The following is a 12,599-nucleotide window of genomic DNA, read 5'->3' on the forward strand; positions in this document are numbered from 1 at the left end:
TATTTACATGAAATGTCCAGAGAAGATAATTTTATAGAGTCAGGAAGCAGATCAGTGGCTGTCTGGGGCTGGGGTGGGTGCAAGGACTGACTGCAAGAGAATTCACGAGAACTTAGGGGGATGACAAAAATGTTCTAAAACTGGACTGTGGTGATGGTGACACAACTCTATAAATTTAATAAAATCCCTGAATAAGTACTCTTACACTGAGTGAATTTTATGGTATGGATATTATATCTCAATAGTGCTTTTTAAAAAGTAATTATTAAATATATATATTTTCTATATATATGTATGTATATATTTAAATAACTCCAGGGGAAACAAAAAAGTATATAAGGGAATGTAATCATAATATTATGGTTCCTCTATATTCAGTCATAATAATGTAGATATTATGTAAACATAAATCAGTAATGCACATTGATTTAACCATTTCTTGGTTAAATCAATGAAAAATTAGCAATTTTATAGACATTCCTTCCTTCTCATCTCTTAACAGTAGGAAGCCAAAGGATAGAGCCTCAAATTGATAAATCAAGAAATAACAGGATAAGCATGTTATTTAGGTACATGGCTGTAAGCAGCAAAATAAATAAAACGGTCTTTCCTAGGAGGGAAAAGCTTCTGAACTATCTACAGGATGGAATGACCTAAAATGCAACACTAAGTCTGAAGCTGATTAATGGTTTGAGAAAAGTGCTGATGCTGCAGCATCTACTAGCCCTTCATCCACTAGAGGGTGTAAGGCAACACCACAGAAGGACCTGAACCACTGACGGGTGACCCGATGACAGATACTGAAGAGACGCAACCATGTGAATAAATCTTGCATAAAGGCTGAAAGTGGGGTTCTAGATAACCTAGTAGGAAGAAAAGAAAGCGATTTCATACTTTTTGTATTTGAAAGCAAAGCAGAAGCATTTTTAGTTAAAAAAAGGACCAGTAAAAAAAACTGCTATGGATTGTAAGACATAAGAGAGGTATGAACATTTTACTTCTGAACCTATTATTTTAATCCAGTCTCCAACTGGGAGAGGGCAGTGGGATAAAATTTCTCATTCAACAATTAAGTACTAGCTGGAACTGATATTAAACACAGCAAATGATAAAGCTGTTGCCTAGACAGTTCTAAGGTTGCCTTTTGCAGGGGGGAGGGGGGAGGGGACAGCTCTAAAAATTCCTTCTTTACAGCAACCACAATGTTGTTTTAAAAAACATACAATAGGTCATGTTGCTCCCTGCTTAAAACCTTTGAAAAGCTTCACATTAAACTGAGAATAATTTTCATTTATTCATCCAACAAATACTTATTGATCTCCTCCTACATGCCAGGCTCTGCTCTAAGCAAAGTCACAGCTTACACAGAACTTACATTTTAGTGGGAGAGACAGACAATAAAGTACACACACTAGATAATTTCAGATAATGATAAGAGAGCTGAAGATAAGACTGAATGGTCAGGGTATGTATGTGGATAACTTTAGATTGGTGTGGTCAGGGAAGCTTCTCTGAGGGGTAAACTTTGTCCCTGTGACCTGAATGAGAAGGTGAATATCTGGGTCAAGAGCACTGCAGATCTAAGGTAGAGAAGACAGCAATTCCACGGACCTGAAGCTGAGATCAAGCTCAAGGAGTTCAAAATGGAAAGAACACCCGGTGAGGCTGAAGCTGGTGGTAAGACGGGGGAGGAGATGAATTACAGAGGTAGACAGTAAGCGCACATAGAAATACTCCTAAATCCATACAATGGGCTATGGTCCACCAAAAAAAGAAATAAAGTACTGACACACGCTACAGCAGGGATGAACCTTGAAAACATTATGCCAAGTGAAAAAAGCCAGTCACAAAAGACCAGATATTGTATGATTCTGTTTTTATGAAATGTCCAGAATAGGCAAATCCACAGAGCTGGACAGTAGATTAGAGGTTGCTCAGGGCTGGCGTCAGGGGAATGGTGAAGTGACGACTAAAGGTTATGTATGGGTTTTCTTTAAGGTGGCATTTTTAAGGACGACAACTATTAGAATTTTGTTTTTCAAAACTACAGTCTGCAATCCATTAGTGGGTTCAGAAAATCAATTTTGGTCAATCAACTGTTGGTCATAATCAACAGTTTTTTTTTTTTTTTAGTGGAATGGAAGAGAATGGAAAATATCACAGCGCTGAGAACGTAGTAAGGGTAAGTATTGTGTGTGTGTGTGTGTGTGTGTGTGTGTGTGTGTGTGTGTGTGTGTGTGTGTGTGTGTGTGTGTGTGTGTGTGTGTACTGGGTCATAATTCAAAAGGTATTACTCACTAGAGGTTGCCACCTTTTTTTTTTTTTTTCAGTACGTGGGCCTCTCACTGTTGTGGCCTCTCCCGTTGCGGAGCACAGGCTCCGGACGCGCAGGCTCAATGGCCATGGCTCACGGGCCCAGCCACTCTGCGGCATGTGGGATCTTCCCGGACCGGGGCACAAACCCGTGTCCCCTGCATCGGCAGGCGGACCCTCAACCACTGTGCCACCAGGGAAGCCCGCCACCTTTTTTTTTAAGCTTGAAATCACTGAGCTAGAACTTGAACACCCTCACTATGTCCTCCATTTGAAATCTACCCAAGGAAAGAAAAGTAGCCATCATTTCTTTGCCACCAAACCAAATGAGTATGACAGAAAATGCATTTGCTATTGCCCATGGATCCCAATCAAAATAAGTAAAAGCCCTGAAAGTACATTTGCAAAAAACTGGACAGAAAATAAAGTCCAGGGCTTCCCTGGTGGCTCAGTAGTTGAGAGTCCGCCCGCCGATGCAGGGGACGCAGGTTCGTGCCCCGGTCCGGGAAGATCCCAGATGCCGCGGGGCGGCTGGGCCCGTGAGCCATGGCTGCTGAGCCTGCGCGTCCGGAGCCTGTGCTCCGCAACGGGAGAGGCCACAACAGTGAGAGGCCCACGTACTGCAAAAAAAATAAATAAATAAAATAAAGTCCATTCCAGGGATAACAAAGATAACTCGTTAGAAAAAGGGAAATTAAAAATTCTCAAGAAGAAAGAAAATACTTTGGGGAAAAAAATCTCTTAGGTCATTTAAAATCTATACTCTAAATTAGAAGTAAGGCTGCTACTCCAAATTTAAATCCCTAATTATCCAAGTCACATCTGTCAACTTAAACATCTCCTCTGATATTTCCATTCTGGGGGAATCACTTGAGCATGTGTATATAATAGTTTTCAACATACTTTTAGAAAAGCGAAGGAAAAAACTTTTTAAGGAGCCACTGACTAGCATTTAAAAAATCAGAGTCTAATACTGTGACATTAATCTTCTTTACATTAAAGATGCAAAATTATAAAAGGAAGGTTTATTTCACTCCTCATGGGCCTGTTTTTCGTGACACTCCCAGGAAAGCAGTGTTCTCCAATCTAAAGAGCAAATCACAATCATAGTCCACAGTGCTGCTGGCAAGCAAAATAAGTGAATAAAATACAAAAAGATAAACTGTAGACCACAAGCTACTTTAACAAACAAAATAGGAAGGAAACTTGATAGAAATAAGTTATGCAAGGGGCCTCCAGTTCATGTGAAGACTTTCCAAGCTGTTACATTCTCCAAAGATTCCATAGTATCTTATCTTGCCACACGAGGAAGAGAACATCCCCATTCAACGAGGAGAGAACACTGACAGAAGAACACAAGACGGAAATACAAGACATGGAGGCTGAGAATCCAGGACTCAAGTCTCACTGTGCCACTAACTCTGTGACATGGGGAAATTCATTTAAAAGCCTCTGGTTTGGTTTTCTTAGCTACCAAATAGGGATAATAAAGCCTGACCTTTCTAGCAGAGCTATTGTGAAGATCAATACTGATACATGGAAGCATACACTGTAAACTGCAAAATTCCTCACCAACATTAGTTTTCATAATTTACTAACATTCCTGGTTCCATAGCTGATGCAACACCTGAACCCAACCAAGAGTCTGTGCTCTCATCTCCAATGTGAATGGCAACGCTTCATGTCCACAGGTCAAGTGTGGGAAATGCACTGTGCCATAGTCCCAAACCTGATCACTCCAGTTAAGGGAACACTCGCTGTATTTCTTTAATCATAGCTAGGATGACCATACATCCCATTCATCAAGGTTTGCCTGGGACTGCTTCCACATCAGCATCCCTTTTCTCTCTCAAAAGTGCCCCAACTTGAATGATAAACTACACAGTCACCTTAATTACAGCAGACACAAGTTGTGGCACCAAGAGGTGACAGACAAGAGGCGAGCCTTAGGACTCCCCTGTACTGTCCAGAGCCCCCTGAAAGCCATTCCAAGTCAACGAACAATATGAGCAGAGACAGTAAGTTTGCTGTGCAGAACGAAGGCCCCTTCTAAGCAGACTGCTGCTCCCAGGTCCCTCCCAAAGAAAAGCTCTGGAGCTAATGCACACAAACATTCTCTCAGTTAGAGAACGTTACAAACCACAAACTATTCCAACCTTAATCAACACTTGGGAACTCTATCATAAGCATGTGTACACACACACAGATCACAAAGAGATGGTCAGCTAGGAATCTAAACCACTACATTGTGTCATCAACCTAAAATCCTGCATGGCCTTAGTAAAGCATGCAGCCTTTCTGAGCTGGTGTGCACTTCTGCTAATCTGGAACAATGTTTGTCTCCTCCACTTGGACGGAGAGACCACATTAGCAAGCACAGTGACGGGCTTGGAGTGTTTTATAAAAGCAATGGATTGCCATCCCATAAAGCCTGTTAACTAGGAAAGAAGGCTGAGGTGACCTTGCATAAAAAAGGAAAACCTCTACAAGGTGACAGGTGGTTTCTTTTCCCCCTCCTTTCCTTCGCAGGTCTTTTTTTTTAATCTTTTATTTCCTTTATTTTATTGATTTATTTTTGGCTGTGTTGGGTCTTCGTTGCTGCGCATGGGCTTTCTTCTAGTTGCGGCAAGCAGGGGCTACTCTTCATCGCGGTGCGCAGGCTTCTCATTGCGGTGGCTTCTCTTGTTGTAGAGCACAGGCTCTAGGTGTGTGGGCTTCAGTAGTTGTGGCATGTGGGCTCAGTAGTTGTGGCTCGCAGGCTCTAGAGCGCAGGCTCAGTAGTTGTGGCGCATGGGCTTAATTGCTCCGCGGCATGTGAGATCTTCCTGGACCAGGGCTTGAACCCATGTCCCCTGCATTGGCAGGCGGATTCTTAACCACTGCGCCACCAGGGAAGCCCCCTTCACAGGTTTTTAATTCAAATGTGTTACCAGGGGTGTATGTAACAGGGTGGAAAGGGCCACTGTAACAGTGAAATACTGGCCCACTTAGTGCTAAGGAACTTTGTTGTTACAATTTTTAACCAGGGTCATGGACTCCTAGATTCATAAGTTCAATGTCAAGGGATCTATGAAGCCACCAAATGATAAATAAGTAAAGTGAGTGAGCAGGCATACTGCACATGACCCCATTTTCCCTTTGTGAGTCAAGAATCCCCAGTATAGAGGACCCTCAACAAATAGAGGACAAATTTCAGTGCTTATTCAGCTGCTAACCTGTATTGTTACCTTGGATAAGTCACTTTAATCTCTGTGTGCCTGTTTCCTTATCCTTCCCAAGGAAATACTTGCCTTACCCATTCAAGAGGTGGTGGTGAGGATGAGAAGAGAAAATATTTGATGAAAGCTCTCTGCAGTGCTCAAAAGATTATCATTTTTATCTCTTTTAAAATCACCATTAGATGCTAATAGAAATCCTGTCTGCGTATGGTTCCTATCTATTTAGAAAAGAAACATAAAAGAATAAGGAAAAGCAAATAAAGATTCACACACTCCAAATTCTCCTTCACCCCAGTCTCTGGTTCCTGGATTTGCCGAGCCAAACCACTCTGCGAAGATGTAAAGATCACAAGTTCAGTTTCTGCCCAACTCGGGCTGCTCAGTGACCAGTGTTTCACACTGATAAATGCCTCCCAAACCTCAGAGCATGAAGTGAGAGTTCACAAGGTCAGGCACATTAATTAGCAGGACTCATTTGGATTCTGTATTCATCAAATGCAACAAGCAGCTATTCAATATTCGCCTGTTTGCACTATGCTAAGGTCTCTAATTCAAAGATCCAGACAGAAAAACAAAATAAAGCCCAAGAAAATAAACTAAAATAAACCGTCACCATCAGAATGTGCCTCTATGTAAATTAGGTGGCTATAAAGCACAGCAAAAGGGTCTGCATAGGCCTACAGCAGAGACAGTATGAGTAATGTGCAGGCTACAGAAGTGGGTCTGGCTGCAAAAGAAAGGAAAAACAAAGTAGTTCCAAGCAGAGACTACTTTTTTATGCTTTAACAAATTCCTCTTAATTCCTTTTGCTTAATTCCTTATTGATCTGTAATCCCCAGAGGAAGGACACAGCATTATACAGTACTTTTTCAGATTCTTTTAAACTCATTAAGTCTATTCCCATACTTAACTTTGATTAGTTTTACCTTCCTATATCTAAAATAAGCCTGTATCCAAAATCAGCAACATTTGATAAGTAAATGTCTGCATGAGTATATACAAAACTAGATCCAGAGACTGACCATGGTCCCTTACGTTTTAAGGGTCCTAGGTAGAAAGTACACGATGAAAGAGAAAATAGCACTTGTTTTAAAGCGGCCCATAGGATTGTAGTTTTTGACCTTGGCTACACAAATCACCTATAGGAATTCTAAATATCTGAATGGCTAAGCCCAATCTTAGACTCACTCAATCAGAATTGTTGGGGGCTAGATCTCCAGGCAACAGTATTTTTTCTGATATATGGCCAGGATATAGAAATACTATCAAAGGACATAAACTTCACAGCTTACAGAAGCTCTATCTAGGGCAGATCCAAAGCAGAAAGAAATAAAATAAAGACCCTCTATATTCTCTTTAGGTTTGGGGTAAATGACCGTATCTTTCACCAAGAGCTTCCATAGGACAATCTTCAATTCCGACAATGATGATCCCACTGGGAGATGAACACAGAGATGAGCAGCATTTTCTCTCCCCCCTTTTCTCCATACCCTACCTGGGACTAGTCTGATGCCAATACAACACCAAAAATACCAGAACTGGGCAAATACTCTCAATCTGGAAGGCCCTCAAATAGGTGACTATTGATTATGGGGCCATCCTAGTTTTTTAAGATCAGCTTCAGGGTTTTGATGAGATTTAACTAAGTTCTGGAAAGGGGAGCTATGTCAACCCTTTGGTTTAGCACTCTGATGACATATCCCTTGGACAAGCCTAATAATGGTGGCTTTTTTTGGACAACCCTATAAGGAATGGTGGATAGACATTCAAAGATATAAATGATGGCTAGAAATTGAGAGATGTTTCTAGGAGCTACCATTTTACATCTCCTGAAGAAGATCAACATCCCCAAATAGCAAAGAGGTTAGGTGTCTTAAGCCACACCATTTCTTTGAGGCAGCCAAGCCTGTTCTACCCTAACTCTCTGTCAGCCTCACCTGCTCCAAATGGCAAAAGGATAGGGAAAGCATTTTACACACTCACCTAAACCATACCGAGGGTGTCCTGGCAGGAAACAGTTTTGCTCTAACCCACAATAAAGCCTGGGCTTTTTCCAATCATCCTCCCTATCTAACAAAGAAAGGCAGCAGAAACTTCCCTCTCTCAAGAAAGTCTTCCCTGATTAAAACCATAAGGCTGAATTCCCCCAGGGAGGAGAATGGAATTTTCTTGTTGCAGATTATTGCAGGGACCCAAAAAATCTGTGCAGGCAGGGGCTAAGTGGCTGGGAATAAAGAGACAAGTCCAACATTTAGAATTATGAGACATCAAGAAAACCAGGTTAAAAAATTATCATACAGCCTGGAGAAGAAAAAACAAAAGCAATTACGACTGTACCTGAGTGACTTTCCCCCTATAATATCCACAGTTTCAATAATGTGATTATAATATTTTTAGGGTTAAGAAACATATTTTATTATATCTCTAAATGTAAATCCATTGCTGAAATTAACCATATCACTCTCCAAAATAAATAATTTCAGGAAATGCTCTCTATCATAGCATCCTTAGATAACACACACACACACACATACATACATACATACATACATACATACATATATATTATCTGAGTTATAAACAGCTTATACCAACCTGGCTGTCCCGTGCTGGGAATCCATGATAACCTGGGGTCAGAGGCTCGTTCTAAGACAAAGGAAAGAAAAGAAAATCGTAAGACAAAAGAAAGTGTTGTGAATCATCAAAATCATCCAGAATGATCAGACAAAAATTCCTCCACCAGTTCCTAAGGTGTTCTACCTAACCATATACATCTCTCAGTTTAGCACGTATGATATCAAAAAAAACAAATAAGAAACAGTATTTGCTTAGGAGCACTATTCATAAGCACCATGTTCCTCCTTGTACAGCTAAATCTGTTTCCTTCTCCGTGTATCTCAAACAGAGTGCTACTGGGATTTGGGGCAGATCAATTCCTAACTTCACACCGTGGAACTCTAGTATGCCCGGCCCTTAACTTCTAAAAGCCAGTAGGCTTTCAGTGTCCTGAACACTAGGACAACCAAAAACTTCCACACATTTCCAAAAGTCCCCTTGTTAGGAAGGAGACAGTACCACCCCTACTCAGAACTGTCTCTTGACCTGGAGAAGTTTTAGTCCCTCCCCTCTATCAATCTGCTTTCCTTCAGTTCTTTTAAACCTAGATGAAAGTCTACCTCTGTTCCGGACTTCCTCTACCATCCTACATCATCTTATGAACTCAGGTGACTCCTAATATGTGTAGTAAGTTAAAATTTACTGGGTTATTTGTACAATTTACTTTTTATATTATTTATAATTTAATATATCTTCTTTTTGTAAAGGTGTTTCATACTGAGTGTCTCATCCTCACATTAACCATTAAATCAAGATCCCTGGGGCTTCCCTGGTGGTGCAGAGGTTGGGGGTCCGCCTGCCAATGCAGGGGACATGGGTTCGTGCCCCGGTCCAGGAGGATCCCACATGCCGCGGAGCGGCTGGGCCCGTGAGCTATGGCCGCTGAGCCTGCGCGTCCGGAGCCTGTGCTCCGCAACGGGAGAGGCCACAACAGTGAGAGGCCCGTGTACCGCAAAAAAAAAAAAAAAAGATCCTTGAGGGCAAGAATGATAGCAAATAAAAGCTACACAAACCCTAATTTAATACAATGTCATATAATATGAGCACTCACTTATGGCTTACTTGACTCATTCAATTATTCAGTCAACATATATTGAATACCTAATATTTTCAAAGTAGTTTAGATGACTGACAGAGTAAGTCAGTAAAACAAGCCCCTCGCCTTCAAGGGAAATTTTAAATGGGAGGAGATACATATGCACACAAAGGTGTAAATGAGAACACAGTGCTTTCATAGTTTTTCCAAGGTGCTCAACACAGCTATCTGAAAGATATGCATCCTCTTATTCCATTCCTACTAGCAAAAGAGTAAGTTAAGAAGAATTTTCCTTGATAGGATCTTCGTTTATGACGAGAGTAAACCTGCCACCTGACGGTACATCTGCTTTCATTACATCCATATCTTTGTTGATCATCGAAAGTCCATACTCCTTTCAAAAACATGAAAGCCAGGTGTCAACTTCAGCTCCCTGCACAGACCCCATGTCTTGTTCATCATGGTTTCCCCACAACCTAGCACAGTGTCTAACACATGGTGGACATTCAGAAGAATGTGTAAATAAATAAATGAGGTTCAATAACCAGAAATTATTAGGCATTCAGTTGCTGACTCAATCACAGACAACCCAAGTTCTCCTTTTTTTTCCTAAATCTCTATTTTAGACATTTATAAGTTAAGTCTCCCTAAAGAGAGTACACCAAAGATAACTGCCTTTAAAAATTATAGATGCCAAAATGATCCCGAGAAAGAACAAAGTTGAAGGACTCACATTACAAAGCTACAGTAATCAAGACAGTATAATACTGCCTAAGAACAGACGTACAGACCAATGAAGTACAACTGAGAGTCCAGAAATAAACCCTTGCAGTTACAATCAACTGAGTTTTAAAAAGGGTGCCAAGAAAAGCAATGTTAGAAAGAATAGCCTTTTCAACAAATGGTGCTGGGACAACTGGATATCCCATGTCAAAGAATAAAGTTGGAACTCTATCTTACACCATATACAAAATTAACTCAAGATAGATCACAGACCTAAAATCATAAAACTCTTAGAAGAAAACAAAGGATTAAACCTTCATGACCTTTGGTTAGGCAATGGTTTCTTCAATATGACTACAAAGACACAAATGACGAAAAATAGATAAGTGGACTTCATCAAAATTTAAAACTTCTGTGCTTCAAAGGACACCATCAATTCTGGGGATCTAATGTACACAGAGTGATTATAGTTAACAATACTGAATGATACACTTGAAAGTTGCTAAGAGAGTAGATTGTAAATGTTCTCACCACAAAAAATAAATGGTAATTATGTGACATGATGCAGGTGTTAGTTACAGCTATGGCAGTAATCACTTTGCAACATATAAATGTATCAAACCAACAAGTTGTACCCATTAAACTTATACAATGTTAATGCCAATTATGTCTCAATAAAGCTGGGGAGGAAAAGACACCATCAACTAAGTGAGAAGACAACAGAATAGGAGAAAATATTTGCAAATCCTTTGTCCAATAAGGGGCTTGTAGTCAGAATATAAAAGAACTCTTAGAAAGACAACCCAAATTTTTAAGTGGGCAAAAGGTGCGAACAGGAAGTTCCCCCAACAGGATATACAAATGGCCAATAAACACATAAAAAGATACTCAACACTGTTGGTCATTAGGAAAATGCAAATGCAAATCAAATGAGATGCAAATGAGATGACACTTCACACCCACTAGGACGGCTATAATCAAAAAGTCAGACAATAACAAGTATAACAACAACGTGGAGAGACTGGAATCTCATACATTGCTGTTGGGACTATAAAATGGTGCAGGCACTTTGGAAATAGCTTGGAAGTCCCTCAAAATGTTAAAAAAGAGTTACCATGTGACCCAGCAATTCCACACTAGGTATAACCAAGAAAACTGGAAACATACATCTACACAAAGCCTTGTACACAAATGCTCATAGCAGAATTATTTCATAATAGCCGAAAAGGTGAAATAATCCAAATGTCCATCAACTGATAAGTGGATAAGCAAAGGACTGTATATCTATAACTGAATATTATTTGGCAATAAAAGGAATGAAGTGCTGATACAACAAAGATGAATTTTAAAAACATCATGCTAAGTGAAAAAAGCCAGAGACAATAGGCCACAAATTATATGATTCCATTTATATGAGATATTCAGAAGGGGCAAATCCATGGAGAAAGAAAGTCGATTAGTAGTTCCAGGGACTAAAGGGAGCAACTGCCAGTGGGAACTGGGTTTTACTTTTGGTGATGAAAATGTTCTGTAATAGTGATGATGGACTCACAACTCTATGATTTTGCTTAAAACCACAAAACACTAAAAACACTTGAAAAGGGTGAGATTTATGGTCTATGAATTATAGGTCAATAAACCCGTTATTTAAAAATAATAATAATAGGCAATGTTGGCTGGCTATTTTCATACAAATTTTTACAGGGGAGACACATGCAGCTTAGACCATAACAAAAAGAACAGGGCTCCTTCCAAAATCCCCAAGTGCCTTGTTTGTTCTGGAGTCTATACATTTACTTCAATACCATTCTCTACAGATTTTAACGATGATGATGATAAACGTGGTAATAACCACTAGATACTGAGCAACCAATCATGCGTGGTTTCAGGATGGAGGGGAGGAGTAAGAGAAAGTGGCAAAGAGAAGGAGTTAATAAAGCACAGATAAAAGGTGGAAAAGTCAAACTTTCAACCCAGGTCTGTTGGACTTCAAAGCCCCTGTTCCTCCCGCTTTATCAAATTCTCTAATAACCATTCCATATTATTCCTTTACAGTAAATTTCAAGATTGTCTGAGGAAGGAATTATAGGATGAAGAAAGTAATCAAAAACACCCAAAAGGGGCTTCCCTGGTGGCGCAGTGGTCGAGAGTCCACCTGCCGATGCAGGGGACACGGGTTCGTGCCCCGGTCCGGGAAGATCCCACATGCGGCGGAGCGGCTGTGCCCGTGAGCCATGGCCGCTGAGCCTGCGCGTCCGGAGCCTGTTGCTCCGCAACGGGAGAGGCCACAACAGTGAGAGGCCCGCGTACCGCAAAAAAAAAAAAAAAAAAAAAAAAAAAACACAAAGCATCACTAACAAAGATTTGTCACTCCCAGAGACTATCCCATGTATAGACTATATAGCTACTCTATATGTATAGAGTAGCTCCCACTCACTGCAACGAGAGAAAGGCCGCGTGCAGCAACGAAGACCCAACACAGCCAAAAATAAAATGAGTTCTTGACTTCAACAATGCAGAAAACTTTTTTTAAGGAAAAAAAAAAGTACATTCCTACAAGCAAGTATTGTCAAAAACTTTAACAGCAAAGAAGCAAAGACAGATATAACAGGTACACAGAGATGTGCGAGAGGAAACGGACTTCCCCCTCCACCTGCTCAGCAAAGTAGTCCTCCTTTCTTCCCCATCGCTCA

The 12,599-nt window shown here is 40.5% G+C and overlaps 1 protein-coding gene across 13 annotated transcripts in view; it reads right to left on the reverse strand.

The window, feature by feature from the left end:
- The window catches only part of RBFOX2 (RNA binding fox-1 homolog 2), a 262,455-nt gene that overhangs the window by 176,742 nt on the left and 73,114 nt on the right, over positions 1 to 12,599 (reverse strand). For all 13 annotated transcript variants that reach the window (XM_060025570.1, XM_060025568.1, XM_060025579.1 and 10 more), the window contains exon 2: positions 8,127 to 8,177. In XM_060025570.1, the coding sequence (XP_059881553.1) occupies positions 8,127 to 8,177 (51 nt within the window). The remainder of the gene's footprint in view (positions 1 to 8,126; positions 8,178 to 12,599) is intronic.

The sequence above is a fragment of the Delphinus delphis genome, chromosome 11 (genome assembly GCF_949987515.2).
Source record: "Delphinus delphis chromosome 11, mDelDel1.2, whole genome shotgun sequence".
Classification (NCBI taxonomy): Eukaryota; Metazoa; Chordata; class Mammalia; order Artiodactyla; family Delphinidae; genus Delphinus; species Delphinus delphis.